At 44.4% G+C, this 18,673-nt stretch overlaps 1 protein-coding gene and 1 long non-coding RNA gene across 7 annotated transcripts in view; one reads left to right on the plus strand and one right to left on the minus strand.

The window, feature by feature from the left end:
- Positions 1 to 869, minus strand: part of LOC115571837 (uncharacterized) — a 30,726-nt gene extending 29,857 nt beyond the window's left edge. Inside the window, exon 1 of the long non-coding RNA XR_003981990.1 lies at positions 635 to 869. This is a non-coding gene — a long non-coding RNA (uncharacterized LOC115571837). The remainder of the gene's footprint in view (positions 1 to 634) is intronic.
- adkb (adenosine kinase b) overlaps positions 1 to 18,673 on the plus strand; it is a 114,452-nt gene that overhangs the window by 40,930 nt on the left and 54,849 nt on the right. For 5 of the 6 annotated variants that reach the window (XM_030401471.1, XM_030401469.1, XM_030401473.1 and 2 more), the window contains 2 exons: positions 5,849 to 6,021; positions 8,542 to 8,650. In XM_030401471.1, the coding sequence (XP_030257331.1) occupies positions 5,849 to 6,021; positions 8,542 to 8,650 (282 nt within the window). Of the gene's footprint in view, positions 1 to 1,060; positions 1,268 to 5,848; positions 6,022 to 8,541; positions 8,651 to 18,673 lie in introns of those variants that run through there. The other variant, XM_030401472.1, reaches the window with a different exon arrangement.

Genomic DNA, 18,673 nt, shown 5'->3' on the forward strand with positions numbered 1-18,673 from the left:
ATAGTGGCGATACACAAGCCTCCCCGCCATGCTGTTGTGTCAGCAAGGGACGCGCCAGGAACTGATCAGAAGACAACGAGGATCTGGATATTTGAAGCTGATATTGGGCCGGATTCCCATCAGGCTACATGCTATGCCTCCCCTTTGAGTGTTGATTGCAGAGAGGAGAATGTGGTTGACTGATCTGAAAGGAAATTACTGGAGAGAGAGCTTATCCATGCCTTTGACTGATAATCAGCTCATTATCGTGTTGATCATTTACAGCTCTCCCTCTCGCCTGCTCTCTATTCTTTTAGCTGTGTCACTGAAGCAGAGCACAGAGACTTTTAATGGCTTGGCAGGGAGCCTGCTTTGGTGAGGCAGAGTTAAAACAGCCATGCTAGCCCTGGCTAGTCTCCACTTTTTACACAGTGCAGGTCCCCACCCCACTTATCAACCCTCCCAGGGAAGAGAAAAAATTAAAGAAAAACAACAACAGCGACAACAACATATGCAACCCCGACGCGAACGGTGCCCCAGCACCCCAACACGGCTAACTGTGCATGAAATTGAACTGATTGGAGTTATTGACCAGAAGGCTCCAGCCCCTGAGAGGACACGGAGGAGGGAGGGGTAGGGGTGGCTTGTGTGTTACCTGATTGAGTGAAAAATCCTCAGCCGGTTGCTTTGATGCCCGGCACTTTACAGGAAAGAGTGATTTAATGGAAGCTGCCAGACCTCATCAATGTCAGCGCTCGTGGTGAAGGCCCTCCGCTCCGCAGTGCTTTATATAAAAGCGCTCGCCATGACAGGTCCTGATGGACAGATGTTTGCTAGTTGTTTTTTAACTGCACAGTAAAAAGAAACACGGATATCAGCCTCCACCCCTGGCTCTGAAAGACAGGCTGTGGAGCGAGAGCAGGCAGTTAGAGGCCACCCCGGCGTGCAGCACCCTCGCCCTCTGCTATTTTAGGCCTCTATAAATAGCCCTATTGAATTTTTGCCGGGGTTGATAAGCCTATAATTAATGTGACCATCATTAGGCACGGACATGTTCTTCTCAAGAGGACCCCGCTGGTGAGGTGAAGCGAGGAGAATGGACACTTCTCCCTCTGTCCTTGTTTTTAAGGATGAACCCGACGAGCGCGAGAGGGTGGAAACTGGAGTGACGGCCAAGCAGCTTCTTCCCAGTGATGTGCAGAAGGCGCCCACTTTGTTGTCGAGCCGTGGGATAACACACAGCGTCATCTATCAACTCCCCACAAAGGCCCACTGTGCAGTGTCTTCAGTAGGTCTGAATTGCATTGGAATTGCATCATTAATAGAGCAAAAATGATTCCTAGCAACTCCGGGAGAATACATTGACCCCGGAGGGAGACTAGAAACAAGACAGTGTTTTTACAGGAGGAATATCTAACTAGAGGTCCCATTACCACTTCATCAATATACAGCAGCAAGTGAGCGAGGAGACGGAAGAAGGGGAGGGGAGCGGAGAGAAAAAAAAAAAAGGCAGAAGAAGAGGGAATGTAATAGCTTATAGTGCTAATGGCAGTCTGAGCGCTGAAGTCCCAAACATTCAGCCGGCTCATCTCATCTGGGCTCTGTAATTGCCCTCCTGGAAGCTGCCACGCGAAGCGGCTGCCTCAGTAGTGAAGAGTGGCAGCTGCTGGATGTTGAGGAGCAGGCCTAGGTCAGCTCCCCAAGTGGGGCTCCTTGCAAACCATGAGATGTCATAATTAATAGCTACGTGGGGCCCCTGGGGGCCAGTGATAGGGGTGGGTGAGATTATTTGGATAAATGGAAGCCAGACAGAAAGAGATGGCAGACTTATTCTACAGTTAACATAATGTATATTTATCATCACTTCGCCTTAAGCGAGTACGCTTGTTTGTATTAGGTTTCCCTTCCTTATCTAAACGCACCTCGAGATCGTTCGCTGTGTGGTGTACCATGGGAACTTATTAATCTTTGGGGACTGGCGTTCTCCCTAGTTAAGTAAATATACATGAGCTGCTGTGCGTGATACAAGCTTGCAGCACCTTCAGAAAAAAAAAAAAAAATCTGTTAATTCAGCTTCTCTGTTTCTTCCCGACCTCCTCTCTCTCCTCTCTGTCTCTAACATGCCGCCTGGGGGCAAATCTCACTCTGTCTCATCTGCTGCTTAATTTCACTGGAGCGGCCCTCAGTAATGAAGCGCCTTGATGTACATTTGCCAATTTCTGCCTCTGCCACTGCGGTATAATTGGGATGTGACTAAGCATGAATACCCAGCGCAGGGTTGGTTGACCTCTCTGCGACCCCGCGAATAGCGCTTTTGTCATAATGGAGGTATTATCTCACATAATCTGGGAATGGAGAGGGATTGTCTGCAGGGTGCCAGGGATGGAAATGAATTGATATAACTCCCCGCTCCTGTGCACCACAGAGGAGGGGGGAAAAACCCTGCAAGATACATTTTTTAACATGCTCATAATGAAGACATTTTCTTCTTATCTATCGCTGCTTTGTGTTTATTGGAGTAGGAGAGCAGCTACTGGCAAAAGCAGGGGTGGGCTTTTTAGGAAGGGAGGGAGTTCTGATGCTGTGGCACTAGAGAGGATTTCTGTGTGTGTGTGTGTGTGTATCAGCCTTTTCCCTGCGTGGGTGCACTGTGTACTCATGCACATCTTAGTGTGTATGTGTGTCTGTTAATGACCCTGTAAAATGACAAGTTGAGCTGGCAGTGAGAGTACAGCCGACGGTCAGAGGGAGAGAGGGAGAGGAGGTGGAAGTGGCAGGAGGGTTCAGATGGAGGTGGGAGGGGGTGGGGGTATGGTTGCGAGGTCGGTGGTTCCACTGTGATTCACCATGCTGTCATCAGAGGGACGGGGGCCCCTGAGTGGCCCTCTCTATTCCCACCTGAGAGGCCTGCAAATGGAGGGGCCGCGCTGTCATTATTTACAGCCCGCAGCTCCTAACCTTGGATTCGGAGCTCATCACGGCGAAGGGAAAATCAGATAGGACTTGACGTGTACCCGAGCCAGTGACCTTGATAAGTGTGAGGCGCCTCCGGCAAGAGGTTAGGGAAGAAGAGCTCGCTTCTGTCAGCTTTCGCTGTGGATTTGCGCGTGCGTGTTCGCACATGTTTGTGTGTGTTTCAGCCAGGTGGGGAGGGGTGGGTTGAGGGGGTCCACAGCTGGATGACTGAACCATGACTCAAGTTGACACGTGGTGAGCCCGTTCATGGACCAAGATGGAGCAGGCATATGTGGCATCATTACTGTTCATTTTGCTGGCACTAGTACCGAGCAGACAGGTTAATTAACTGATGACAGAAAATCAGTTGACCATTATTTTGATAATCAGTTATAATTTGAAGAATTCCGCTAAATCCAGTTCTTGACCTGACTTTGGATATTTCTCCTAATCATTATTATTGGTGTTGGCATTATGTGTAAGGTTCCAAAAGGTCGTAGTAAGCCATATAGACATTTTTATTAGAAGAAAAGTCTTCAAAAACTGCATTAAATTTGATAGCAATGATATTTGAGCTGTAGGTCAAGTAGGCTTCACAATCAAGCAGGTGAAGGAGAGCGAGTTGCCATGGCAACCCCTTTAACGTTTGGAGTAACTTTAAGAAATCAAGTGCACAGCATTATCAACTACTGGTGAGAGGATTTCAGCTCAAAAGTCGTAAGAGAATTTTTCAGTAGGAAATTGAGTGCAGTAGGAAATTGGCAGTCAACCAGTCAATCAGACTATGGAATCTGGATCAATATGTGGATCTCAGACCTCGGTCTAGTATCAAATATATGAATTACATCAGTATTGGCACATGATACTGATATTGGATTGGATAAATCCCAAATTAATGATGCCAAACACTGTTTGCAGCTACTACTAATCACAAGGATTTTCCAGGCACACGCTGCATGAGTTTCGGGTTGATTTAATCCTGATTTGCCCCTCTCGACAATCACAGGAGAAATCTGGTCTGGGACCTTGGTTGGTACTGAAGTTCGGCCCAGATTATCTGTTTTACAGATCCAGTCGTAGACCTCCCGATGTGCCAGTAGACTGATTGGGGCTGCCCCCATTACATCAAATAAGTCATATTTAGGTTTAAAAATTTTGATTATTATGATTACGACTACTTTCGCCATAGCCAGTTAGAGAGAAAAGTCTACAAGGAGATGGAAGTGAATGAGAGGACTTAAGAAATGTTGACCACCAAACAACAACACACTGTATGTGTAGGTTAGACAGCAGAAAGGGATGGAATGCTTGTCCATAAGTGGCAGGAACATGACTGACTATATAACGTGTCTTCCAAGACACACAAACTTGAGCAGAACTTTAGAGAAATTCCCACTGCGGTGTACTCTTTTTGTTTTAGCATCACAACCCCTGTGAAATGACTTGTTTGACTGTCATAATTTGATCCATCCAGTTCAATAACATTTGGAAAGTCCAGAAGAGTCACAAGATTAAATCATTGTATCTCTATTCAAGATGCTAAACTGGAAGTTATCCAGGTCATTTTGTAGCCGGGAAGTCGAGCCACTTTGGCCTCATGCGCCATTGAGCAGTTTTCATAGGAATAAACAGGGATCCACCTCTAACACTGTGTCCAGATTTTAATGCAGTGTCCTTGGTTGTTGCGCCACAGTCGCTGTTTTGTTTACATCTGCTACTCCATGTGATCACATGAGAGAGAGCCCTTGGTGGTGCATTTCTCCCTATTGCGTCTTGTCAAATGGCGTGTGCATGTTTGAGATTAGAGCGTGGAAACATCTGTGGAGATTCTCCATACGTGTGTGATGGGGAAAAAAGATGGTTAAGATTTTAAAACTCCTGTAGTCTGAGCCCGGCCTTACTCTTAACGGAATACAAAACATGCAATTTGAGGATATCACCTAGGGCTATGAGAAATTACGATGTGGGATCTTTCATAAAAAACCATAGGGATTAATGGATAGTGAAATTAATCATTATTTTCGGCCCAATATTTTACCAAGTAAAAGGTGCAAAACCCTCCCAGATCAGCTGTGTTTGTAAATTGGCTGTCGTGGTGGGTCCCAAAACACATCTGACCCTTTTTTTTCTCTCTTTTATTTGATTATTTATTTTCTCCAACTGAACTAGTTACCTGGAGACAGTCAGGGCATAAAAAAACCAAAACAAACAAACGGGGGAGCATCTCTGGACGAGTGATGAAAATGCATTTTTCTTCCCCCACCGAGATGCTATTTGGTCGCGTGAAATGATTAATTTCACACATATACAGGTCATCCCCAAAAGCAGCAACATCTCATTCACAAGGGGCCCCCGTCAGCAACAAAACAGGAGGCTGCAATAAAATGAGCAAACAGCAGCACGTACTGTACGTCAATAAATCTTTGGAGGTTAAACCTGAGCGCTGTAGAATTTGAGCAGCGGCCCCCACCCCTTCTCCCTCTCATCAGGTAAGAGTCACTGAGTACATCGGGACTGTCGTGACCAAAAAAATGGTCAACGAGCTGTTTGGGGAGTGTCCTGTGGTAGCAGGTACACACACACACTCGCGCACACTGAGCCTGTGTTTGCATAAGTAGGATGGAGCCTTGAATTATGGGGTTTGTGTAAATAAGGAGATGAGACTGTTTTTAGCACACAGGGATAAGGGAGTGCTTGGATGAGAATAGTGCCTCTATGTGGAGTGGAATTGGTCTTGGGTTGTTTACGACAGCTCGCAGCCCTCATATATCACAGGCAGTATGTTTGCTGTGAAGCTACAGTTTGTATGCCATCTGCCTTAGCTGAACTTGACCATTCAAACAGACTTATATTTTGTAAACTGAGCTCACTGTAACTGCTGTTTTTTTTTTTTCATATATCTTATCTTTCACAGTGGATGATCCAGGAGCCCCACAAGGTGGCTACTTTCTTCGGGTGCATTGGTAACGACCACTTTGGGGAGATTCTGAAGAAGAAGGCCGAAGAAGCCCACGTTGACGCTCATTACTATGAACAGAACGAGGAACCGACCGGTACCTGTGCAGCCTGTATCACCGGGGACAATAGGTTAGCCACCTTTCAGTCACCCTTGACCAAGGAATGACCCTCTAGCTCGGATTTGAAATACTCCTTTTGGTTCATTTTTACATCCTCAGGCAGGCAGTTGACTCCTCAGGGCTGGAAGTCATAACAGCGAATCATAGCTCGGCTCACACATCAAAAGGAAAAAGAACAGCTTGAGTGTGTTTTTTCCAGGGCCCCACTCGGTCTCTGCCGCCCCAGTGGGTTGTCATCCATCTATAGGCTGACAGTAGCAATGTGTTAGAGATGGCTGGGCTATCCCAGCTCTCACCTGTCAGCCTTCTCGGCTGTAAAAGGGGCTTTAGCCTCTCTGGCGACTCTCACGCTAGCATCATCATCAGCACGTCTGAGACAGCAGAGGTCAAAGCCTGCACACACACACACACATACATACACACACATATATCACTAACAGCGAGGGCTCCAGTTCATGATAGACCAGGTGTGGATCAATAACCTCCTTCTCTAAACACTCCCCTCCTCTGCAGCCCTTCATCTGCTGCTACTGGAGTTGTCAGTCAGTCAACGACTGGACCTCGACCGCCCGGGAGCCGGCCCCGTTGAACGGTCTTAGTGGGCTTGTTTGATGTGGGCTCTGACACCTGAAAAGGTCAGGTGCCGTGCTCAGGGAGACGAGTGCTGTAATATTTCTTACAGGTGTTTAACAGACAGCTCAGGAGGCCAGAGGAAAGGTCGCCGGCAGGGCCAGATTGGAAGGGTGATGGCTTTGAAGGATTGGGAGGCAGTACGTCACAGCCCCCAAGGTTTGATTAGTGCAAGTCTTCAAAGAAAAAAACCTACTCCATCTGACAATTTGAGTCCCAGTCTGTGAAGATTCTGTATGTTACATCTAGGAGTTAAATTGGGGGATCCCTCCAAGAGTTCTTGTGTGATAATTGCAGCCCAAAATAACTTGCTGTGTCTGCTTTTTTGTTTTTTCACATAAGGAGCAATGATGTTGCTAACTTTTCACATTTAGGTGCACCAGCACGTGATTTAGATGCACTCCATAAAACATTTTAACGTAATTTCTGAACACATTATGTAAATGATTGTAATCTTAATTTTAATCGGATGCAACAAGAAATTGCAAGAATCTCAAAATAAACCTCTAAATCTGAAAATGTTGACTGATTTTTTGGGTGCAAGAGTGACCGAGAGATGTTGAATCATCTTCTGTGACTTGTTTCCACCTGAATTAAGTCTGCAAGCTAACTAGGGCAATTAACTATCAGCTATATTTTAATGATCAATTAGTCTGGTTATCGTCATGATTAATCATTTGGTCCATAAATGGTAAAAAAAAAATATATATATATATATATATATATATATATATATATATATATATATATATATATATATATATAAAAAATGAAAAACTCATCCCAATACCCCAGAACCCAAATTGACATCTTCATATTGCTTCTTTTGTCAAACCAACAGTCCAAAACCTAAAAACTGCTCATTTACTGTTGTCAATTACAAAGAAAAGCAGCAAATCAGTAGTTGGTAATATTTCAATCAACTAATTGTTGGAACTCTTAAGGTAACCCTTGTGTTCCCTGCCATACCATTTAGCACTGCTACCAAGCTCCATTCACAAAATCCTGCCAATATGATGTATTAGATAAAAAAAAATAATACATGTTTAATAACTTTAATCAGGGCTCTAGGGTGCAACTAATTTGAAATCTGTCAAGTGTGACAGAACGTTTTCACTGGTCGCAATTTAGCAGTTAAACGTGCTGTGATTTCAATGGAGAAAAACATTTATTTCATTCACCTTATTCCTGTTTTCAATCATTTGCATGATATGTTAAGAAATTAAATCCAACATAATTATATGCTGATACAGGGAAGCTGTAGGGAAACAAAGTGGTTGAATGTGGTTAGCTGACCATGCTTACCACCATGAGCAGTTTTTTTCGTGCCATGCAAGGACAGATCTCTTCCCGTAGTGGCACCCTCCTGTCACATGGTTGCCTAACAGTTTTTCCTCTAAGTAGCGATGATGGTCGCACTCATTTTGATGGCCGCTCATAAAGCGACAGCGCACAAGGACTGGCTAATGAGCTATGTTAAGATAATGCCACCTGCTTCACTTTCCAGCTCCCACCACTCACTACTCAACTCAAGTGTTCATTTAGTAATGCATTTCTGTTGTTTTTCCACCTTTTTGTTAACAATGGACCACTTTTCCAGGTGATATGGTAATTCAAATAATTTGGAGGTGGCTCATCGTTGGCCTTGAAAAAGCCCTCTGCTTATTACAATCTCTGTTTTTTGGGGCGAGGTGTTTGAGATAACCCTCCTTTTAAAAGAAAAAAAAAAATAAAGACGATTTCACCTTGGTTCAGACATTCTGGGAAAGCATTATCATCCTTTTATATCGTGAAAGAACAAAGGAAAGTCTGGGGCCGGAGTGTTTTTAGGGATGTTTTTGAGACAAAATTAAGATGGATGATAAGCGAGGCGTAAGATTTATGGGGTCTGTCTCTCCAGGTCCCTCGTTGCTAACCTGGCAGCGGCAAACTGCTACAAAAAGGAAAAACACCTGGACTTGGACAGCAACTGGGAGCTGGTGAAGAAAGCCAAGGTCTATTATATTGCGGTAAGTGAGACCCTCTACATTCAGAATGACTGTTCCCAACACTATTGCCAGAAGAGGACAAAATGTTAAGAGGCTTTATTCAGGAAATGCCTCAGCGCGCCTTCTGCATTGTCAATATATCCATTCATCCTTTGTCGGGTGAAATGAGCTATGTTACCTATTGAGACAATACAGCTCCATTCTCTCCATTTCCCCCCCCCCCCTCGGTCTTTGTGCGCAGAGCTTCAGCACGGTGTGAAATTGTTCTACATGTAATGCATTCATTCATTTCTTTTAACGTGAAGACAAGCCAACAGGTGCTGTGAAAGTGTGAAAATTGATTATTCAAGTTCATTCTGCTTTACCCCCCTCCTACACAATCTTCCCCTTTTACAGACAAAACTCAAGCACACACACACAGATTGAGGAGGACAGATGTGCTCTTAGGCATTCACACACACACTTAAGCTGCACCGCTGAGGTAATGTCTTCACTTGCAGCTCCTGGAGTAGGATGGCCTGCCATGCTCATGTTTCACTGTTTGGGATTATATTTAATTCAGGCAGATCAACATTTTGTCTGATCTCGAGTCAAGATGATATCCCTGAAATTGCACCGCATTCCACGTCTTTAAGCAGTTCATTATCGGCATAAATCAACGTTACAGCCCAGCCATCAGTAAACTCCTTGGCTTATTGTCCAGGGTGAAATTCACAATGCTCCCCCTGTTGCCCACAAGCCCTCTAAACACGAGTGTACTATAGTCCAATAATGACAGAGGTTTCATAATTAGCCGCCCAGTCGCAGAAACAAACACACACACACACACACACACACACACACACACACACACACAAAAAAAGCCGTCAGTGCTTGTGCCAGAAAGCAGATCAGTGAGTCCATCCTCCAGAGTTTGTGTGGTCTCATTTTTAGCCTCTGCTTCGCATTAGCAAACACAGCACATCCTCTGCAAATTGGCAGTTGGGTTTTGCCCACATCCGACAGTCTTGCGCGCAGGGAAAAGCTTCCGTGGGATTTGAGGAGGGGAATAGAAGGGCCACAAATGGGTGTTTGTCAGTGCTTGGAATCTCAAACGTCGTTTCCAGCATCCCTCCTGGGCCTCTTTGTCAAAACAGGGGGATCATTCGCTTTATTAGAGTCCCATTCGCACTTCTAAAGTACTTAGCCAGATACACTGCCACAGCTATTCCCACTTAATACTGTGTGGCGTGTCTAGACCGGTGTTCACTAAGGCCTCCTCTCTCCATTAACCTTGTCGAGAGCACTCAGATGTATTTACCCAATTTACAGCCAGATACATTTTCTCCATCTCTCTCACCCTCTCCCTCTAACTGTACCAACCTCTGCTATGTATTAATGTGCTTTGTTGATTTTCATTAAACGTCCGCTGGGCGGTATGCGCAGTCTTGTACACTCTAATCTGTAAATGTAATTGCTGAAAAAAAAAAAAAAAAGCATGTGTGTATTTTAGCATGTTATTCGCTCACATGTGTGTTTGTCGGAGCATGTGTGTGTTAAAGAGGTGATTGATGATTCCTGGCAGAGGCTCTCAAGGTGCCTGCTACTATGTGGTGTGATTGGATGAAAACAGAATTATTAGAGGGCTCTTGCAGCCAGTCTGGCTCATCCAGCAGCAGCGGCGGCGGCGTCAGCAGCGGCAGCAGCAGGGCTGGTGGCAGACGCAGAGCAGGGAGGCAACACTGCCATTTCTCACAAAGAGAGAGAATGTTGAACTCCTGCCAAATGTTTGGTGGCAGGCTGTTGCTAGGAAATCTGGGTCCTTAGGCAAATCATTGCACAAAGACCAATAACAAAGGCGTGAGGGGGAAGAAGGAATGGCTAAATGCATTTCAGGCAGAGGATATCTCTTCTTCTTCTTTTTTTTTTTTTTGCCGTTGAATGCCATCGCTGCTGCAGTGATGTTTACAGTTATTTCTTTCCCCGACGATTGTAAACATCAGAAATGGAGGGTGATGTATTGTGTGAAGGGGAGATGAGTGACTCTAATTGGTGGGGGTGATGTGTGCGTGCTGGCCCAGTTAGCCTCATCCCCCCCCCCCCTTCCCTTCACTCCCTCTTTCCTTCCATCCCCATCCCCCTTGGCCCTCTATGGACAACCTCTTCCCCCTCTCCTTTTGCTGTCTCCTTTGGCCCCCCCCTTCATCTTTCTCTCTTTCTCCAGTCTCTCAGACACACATACACTTGCTGCTAAACACACACAGCATGCACGCACACATTCTGCAGCATACCACTGGCTTGTTTTTCTTAGCACTGAGCGCTTTGCCCTGTAATTTGATCTCCGCTGCTTGATGCATCCTCGATGATGCCACTTTGAATTAACCTATGGCTCCACAGCTCTCCTTAGCCCCAGCTAATAAAATAGCTGCTGCTAACTTATGCTATTTACATTCTGGGGAGGAAAAAAAAGAAAAACACTTCCATCTCATGGCAAGCGACGGAGATGAAGAAGAGGGGAGACGAACAAGACAATTGACTGTGAAAAGGCCTGTTAATGACTGGGCACAGATGGTCAGAAATAACCCAAGGATAGACGGAGGAGACACTCGCCTCTGCCAACTGGCCTGATACACAAAACTCACCCAATGAGACACAAGCGGCAGAGCTGTTAGGTCACAAACCTGATCACAGCTGCGGACGCTGTTTCGTTTACGCCCTAAGCTAATGGCGCAATCCCTGTTAGGTTAGCCACGCCCGAGGAAAACAGCTAGCGCCACCTTTTTTTCCTTTTTCATTCAAACAGCGCAACGACTTGAAGTCGAACGCCTCACACTGTTAACACTGGCACAGTGCATATAGCATTAATTGGCGGTTGTATTCTTGCCCTCACTGCAGGGGAAAGCTGAGTTCAGCTTCAGTCACCGTAGCATAATATGCAAGGAAAGGAGGCGAAGGGGAGGGCAAAAAAAAAGCGCAATACTGGCACCACAAGCAGCACGTCAGCCTGCTTACACTCCAGAGTGGCACACATACACACACACACACATATACACACACATTGTTACTCCACCCCACCAGCCCCTGCAATTTGCAGCCAAAAAGCCGAAGGGAGAGGTTTTCCACACACACACAACTAACTGACATCTCATCAGCCAGCCGAAGGGCTGATTAGCACAGAGGTGACTGCGGCTGTGTCTCTGTCCAACTCAGAGGACCACACTGTCCTCACGCTGACCTTGAGCTCCCTCTTCCCCTCTGTCCTTCTTTTTCTATCCTCCTCTCTCCCTTTCACTACTGCTCTTTATCTCTAGTTTTCCTCCCCTCCTCTGTCTCCATATCATCCCTCCTTCTCCCCCCCCACCTCCTCTCTCTTTTCTGTCTTTTCTCTCTTTCCCTCTCCACTCTGTACTGCACCACTCTGCACTGCCCCTGTCCTTCCACATAGCCAGGGAGGGATCACGAGGCAGAATGCAGGCAGTGGAGAGAAAGACGGAGGGAGGGACGGAGGGATGAGGAGTGGAGGGGGGAGGAAAAAAACTGGCAGGCTCCCCCTTTGTCTGCAGGCGATCAGTTACAGTCTTGGTTGCCGATGAAATTTAATCCCCACCGCATTTACATGCCAAGTTTGACTTCTGGCAAGCCTTATTAAATAGATTTGTAAATCATTTCATCTTGATTAGAATCTGTTCTCAAGGGATCAACATTTTTTCGCCTTGCTTGTGTTTTGTTATGTGCACAATCTGTGCCCACTGGTGTTAAAAATTTGAAAGTCAACCCTTGGTGGTGTTATTTTTCTGTGCAGGCGGGTGTGAGCGGTAGGTTTTAGGGGACAAAGAGCGATAGGTGCCAAGTCCCGTCCGTCAGCGGCCAAGCCACTGTGTCAGCATGTCTCCCGTCTCTGGAGGTCATGTCGGTGGGCGAGCAACTGCTATGATGTGTCTTCTCTTTATTAGGCTGACACCACAGTGTCTTTAGCATGGAACAATGTCATTTCAAATTGTGCCTAATCAGATGGCATTTTTGTAATTGCCAGCAAGCGTCTTATGAATATGAATTCATAATTGTTCAATTACAAGCCGACTGCATCATATTTATTGGCTTATTTATTTTTTTTCTCCCGCTGGCCTGGGCCAATTATAGGATTTAAATCTTGAGGCAATCAAGTGATAAGGGTGAGGCGTTTAGTGTTTGCTGTCACTATATAATTCTCTCGAATGTTAAACATGCATCTGGGAGGGCTGTATTTGTCAGGAGGCTGTGAGTGGAGGTGCACCTGCCTAATTGAGTGGTAATGAGCTGTCAGGAGTGCGGGCTTGGTGATTGGCTCTCGGCGGGGCGTCCCGTGCCAGTGGGACGTATGGGCTGGCCCGGCCCTGCTGGAGGATCAGCCAGCTACGCAGCCCCGCAGGCCTGAGTGGGCGGAGCGTGGCAAATTAGGGTGGAGAGGCCAAACGACGCTGGCTGCCGAGACATCCTGTGGCTTTCACTCATCTGTGGGATTTATTTAGGTTGTTTACAACTATCCTTACTCTCGATTTAGTTTTACTTCTTCATGATGGAGGTGGAAGAAGATTCCACATGTTTTGCTGTTGTAAGTAATATGTTGCACTGTAAAGATACTCCGTTTTGAGTAAAAGTCCTGCGTTTAATTGTAATTGAAAGCCACCATGTGTAGAATTATTTATGGGATTATTACATCTAAAGTGCTCTTAAAAATTCCAACAGTGGAACAAAAAAGTGCCCGTGCAGGTAAGCTATTTCTTGATAATGATGGCACAATGCAATGCATCAAACTTTATAGATGTGAAAATTAAAAGTCCTATGACAGCTATAAAATAAAGTATTTATAATATAGCGATTTATAAGTGATTGAGGGAACAAGAGACACGGCTTCAGAATAAGAATCAGAATTGGATTTATTGCCGGGTAGGTTTTCAGATACAAGGAACTCGCCTCAGTGTATCTGCATAACAATTATGATAGTAAAAGGAAAATATAAAGAAAGATTCAGTCAAGTCCTGCAAGTTAAGAAGCATAAATAGAAACTGGAAAATTGACAGTATCACATGGTAAAAAGAATGTATTGTAAAAACAGAGTTTTAAGCCCATTTATTAAGTGTCAAACAGTGCCTTTAATACTCCCAGTCTGGTAAGTCTGGAAAATGAACTGTAGGGTCCAACAGGCGTCTCTCAGTCAAACAAAACAAAAGACGCAAGAGGATCATGGGAGTTGCTGACATCATTTTTAGGAAACCAGCACTGCCAATGAAAATCTACTCCTGTGAGATAGGCAGTAATGTTTGCAGATGAGGAAAGTTTTATTCACGTCATGTTTAGTCACACTTGCTTTTGGAAGTTATGGCAACAGGCGACCACACGAAACGCATGATTACCTCGGATAAAAAAGGTATTTCTTTGGGTTTGATCGCAGTTGAAAACACAATATGCAGATTGGTCATATTATCAAAGGAGCATGTTATTATTGATTATTTTACTGATGATTTTTTATTTAGTGTGCTGATTAACATGAGCTACATCATAAACTATTGGGAACCAGTAATAAATAAACTAGTGATAGCTAGTGGAGTAAAATGTTTAATATTTCCCTTTTGAAATGTGATGGAGCACCAATATAAATAAGTATACAATTAAATACACAAGTAAACTACAAGTACATCAGAGTTGTACTGTACAGTACCTTTTTCAACATACTCAGTGCTCCCACTGTTTATCTTCTATTTGTTTGATTAACTACAATATAAACACAGTAAGTTTTGCAGAAGCAGCTTTGTTTTTAGAAGCATTGCGCAGAAAGTTCACAGGATGTCAGAGATCACCTCATTTTTGTTATTATGGAGGAGAGGTTCTCATCACGCTGAATTGCATCTATTTTGGTTCGGATTTTCTGTATTTGTGTGTTTTATTTTTATTTATTTCTTGTTTAGAAAAATGTGTGTGGAAATACTTAAAAGTTGGCAGGGGCTCTGCTGGGTTTTTTATTTTTTATTTTGGGAGTCTTTATTTCCAGCATCCTAATTTGAACAACAACAGGAGGGGAAGAAAATGCTTTAATCCACTGTATCTTGAGTAATTGCCTCTTGGGGTGGGGGCGCGGGGGCACATATTTGGACTCTGGCTTGCTTCCAGGCTGTAGTCCATATTACTCTGCCAGCATGCAGTGACTTTCTCCTTGTACACCCACGTTACCTTGTAAAAACAGTTTTTCTTCTTCAGCAGGGAAAACACCATGTCCTTTCACCCCAGATTACTGTGTGCATCTGCTCCACCGGCAACAAGTCTGTTTTCCTCCTGCCTCGCTGCAAAAGGGATGAAATAGTTCAGACTTAATGATATTTCTACTTTCCATCACCTTGTCCTTTCTCCCTCTGCATCAAAGCACCCAGCTTGTGTTGTGTGTGTTTTATTCATGAGACGAAGTTGTAAAATGTAGAATAATGTTTCAGTCCTACACTGGGATGTTGTGGCCATTTGTGCGAGTTCCACGGCTTAATTGAATAGACTGAGTAATTATTTGTCAAGTAATGCTGAGCAGAAAATAAATAGCCACTTTGCGGCCGTGAATTGTGCCTGATGGCCATGTGTTGATACTCTCACCAGGGAGAGTAAAAACCTGCTCTACTGGCTAAGTATCTGATTAAGATTCACATGATGAAACCGCAGACGCTTTAGGATAGTGTGTCTCCTGGGCAAAGATAGGGAGTAGAGTTAAGTGTCAGACGCTGTTATATTATCACGCTGGAGCATAAAGCCCCCAACTGGATAAATATTGCTGGAATATTCTCCTCGTCACAAACCATCCGCAGCAGTCGAGTGAGCTTGACAGTTCCTCAGACAAAGCATCACCGCAGATGTGCATCGCTGTGCAGCAGATGCTGGACACTGTTCTTTGAGAATTGTTTCCTTCTGCAAGGTTTCATTTTTCCCTTTTATGTCGTTGTAATTTGTTTATGGTCTGTAATAAGCCTGTGCATATCTTCCTTCTGCCAGTTTGGCCCGGGTCCATTGTAAACTGCCAGTAATTTTTTTTTTCTCTCCCTTTTTTTAAAAGGAGACTAATGACTTCTGAGGATAATATAATATTTTGTACGGATTTGATCATTCATTAATTTAAGTTATAATCCTCGAGATTTTCATGATATCACACCTCAATTTTCATTCTATTTCTGGCCAACTTTTTCTTCTTTCTTAAACAGCCTTTGTAATTCCCTCTCCATTTAGTTGTTTCCATTGTTACTGGCTGACAGTCCCCATGGGATGTAAATATATCAAGAGTTTGACCAGCAAATATTCCACCTCATTCACACCTTATTCCTCCGCCCCAATGATACCTTGTGTGAATTATGGCCACAACTTTCAGTACATCCAGCCACTTAACCAGTAAAGGCGTTTTCCATGAAAACAGGTCACCAATGCTCAGTCCTAGAGCGACTGGTACACTATACTGCTTATTCATAAAGATTTAAGTTGGTGACTTTACTCTGTAGAATGAATAAGACCAACACTATTATTATTGCTTAGCCCACTTAGCTACGCTTCTAAAGCCTCAGATTTGCCGCTGGTGCGTCAGTTATTATGATACTTTGTTACTTACGCAAGCTCCATTGAGCACAGGAAGGATCACCCATAATTGTTTGCCTAGTGACCTCCCCAGGAAACATGGATAAGGACCTTAAAAATGCCAATTTTCTTTTTTATACAAAGCTTGAAGTCTGCAGGATGCATAGCGATGAGGTAATGTATCGATATGTGGTTATGTTAGATTAATAACTGTAATATGACAATGGTGCTGTTGATGCATCTAGGCTAGCCTACACATAGCCCACAGCTAATATATTGTGTAAACAGTGCACAAGTGCATGGTGAACATGATGAAGAAGACAAAAGGTGTTGCAATTTTATTTATATCACGCCATTCAAAGTCTCAACAGGATTTGATTATACATTATGTGCTACTACATGTATGTTGGCTGTCTTCTTTAGTCTTCATCATTATGTAGTAGTATGAATAAACTTAGTCCATGGTATACAGGAGTTTCTTCTGTCTGTTGAAAGAAAGATGAAGTGTAAAAGCAACAAGTTGTGGTTGTACTGGGTGTTGCATCAGGGACTATTTCTTTGTCGGGAGCAGTGACTTCTTGGGTGTCCATGCTGGTTGCCTGGCTGTTTCCCCCTGCTCTGAGTGTTTATGCGAAGCGAATCCCCTGATATAACTTTATACTCAATAAACAGATATGAGAGTGAAATATAGCTTCTCATTCAACTAAATTTGATTTAATACTTAAATTATTGTGTAGCTATAACGTGTCAAATGACAAATGCCCTTCACTAGTGCACAGAACCAAAGGCGTTTTGTCTTTTGCATTAAATTCTATAATAAATTGATGATAAGCAAAACCTCAAATTTGAAAGGCTGGAACCAGAGAATGCTGATGAATTGATAGTATTTGTTATTTTAGTCGATAGACACGTAGCTTCACTACAGCAGCAGAACTGATCCCTGCCTGGGTCTCAGTGAGCATGTCTGGGGTTAGCACATGCAGTGGGAAAGTGTTTATTTTTCATACATGGTCCCACTCAGACATAGGCTAGTACTCTGACCTTATCTATTGTTTCTCAAGTGTATATTGTAAGCAGCTTTGGAGGCTTTATAGAGACTTAGCCAGCAGGGCTGCCGTTGCTCTGGTGGAACATTTGGACCTCTGGCAAGTGTCAGATTTTCAGCAGCACATTAAATCTCTTAACCCAGTTCTTTTTTTTTTTCCCTCCCTTTCCTGTGTCTGTCTCTTTCTTTTCCTCTTTCCCTCTCCCCTTGCCATGCTAACAAGCTGGCTGTGATTTATTTTTCATGTGTGGCGCTGTTGGCCTCCGCCATTTTTTTTTTTTTCCCTCCCCAGCATCTAAACATCTTGTGCCAGTGGTTAGCCTGGTGCCCGGGCCCTAGGGGGGGCAGAGTGGAAATGCAGCCAAAGCAGCTGCACATCCACCCCGACCGGGCGAAGTCCTCCAGTCGTACTGTGATCAGGAGGCCAGCACCACTTTGATTAGCATGTCCGTCGTTATTGGCCTGCTTGAATGTCATGCACCGTGAGCCCAGTCGTCTAATGCTTCGGCTGGCCAACGGGGCCGCTCCCTGCAATTACTGATAGGGCTGCTTGTTCCAGCGTGGAGGAGAGGCCAGCGAGAGCGCCAAAGTGCCAAATCATTGTCCTCGGTAAATAAAAAGCAGACATCTTCCTTTTTGATGTTCTATATGTGCGTGCCTTATTTTCAGATGCTGTGGCGCAATCACATTTGAAAGCATTTTGCGCTCCCAACATAACAAGGGGGAACCAATCAAAACAATAACTGTGGTTCCTTTTGACAAAGCCCTTGGCTCACAATTGTCAGAAGATGTAAGCTGACTCATCCACACAAGAAGGGCATGTATCCCTGGGAGCGAGGGGCGAAAAAGCTATGATGAATCTTCCCCTCTGTGCTCTCCTCTCTCCACTGAGTCTGCATGGATTAATTACATGACTAGTAGCTAGTTTAGTCCCATTATTTATTTTTTATAATGAATAATTTTACTCTCCCTCTCCGCCTAGATTTTATTCTGCTCAGGACTTTTTCGGCTGCACCCCGTGGAAATAAGAATGCATTGATTATTTTCCATCTAGCAAATATCCCACCAACTGAGGAATAACATGCCTCTCCCCTAATTGGTTTGTTTATCTTGAGCAACAGACTCTGGGTTTGTTTGGACTCTGGCTGGCATCCACACACTGCACCGCTCCTCAGCATGATTACTCACCTTGGGAGGAGGCTGCTGGAGCAAGGTTGATGTTCCCCGCATAGACATCAGGCTGTCATTCTCCCCGCTTATGTGACATCATTTGCCAAGACAGATTTGTTACAGGAAAAATAAATTCAGGCCTAAAAAGGGATTGATTTAAGGACAGGCTGCGAGTGGAAAAAGGCGACAGGAGGGATGGGGGCTCCCAGACACATTTCACCACTGAGAGGGCTCGGGCCGGATCCAAACAAGCTGCCAACAGAAGATGGATT

Source organism: Sparus aurata, chromosome 20, assembly GCF_900880675.1.
Source record: "Sparus aurata chromosome 20, fSpaAur1.1, whole genome shotgun sequence".
NCBI lineage: Eukaryota > Metazoa > Chordata > Actinopteri > Spariformes > Sparidae > Sparus > Sparus aurata.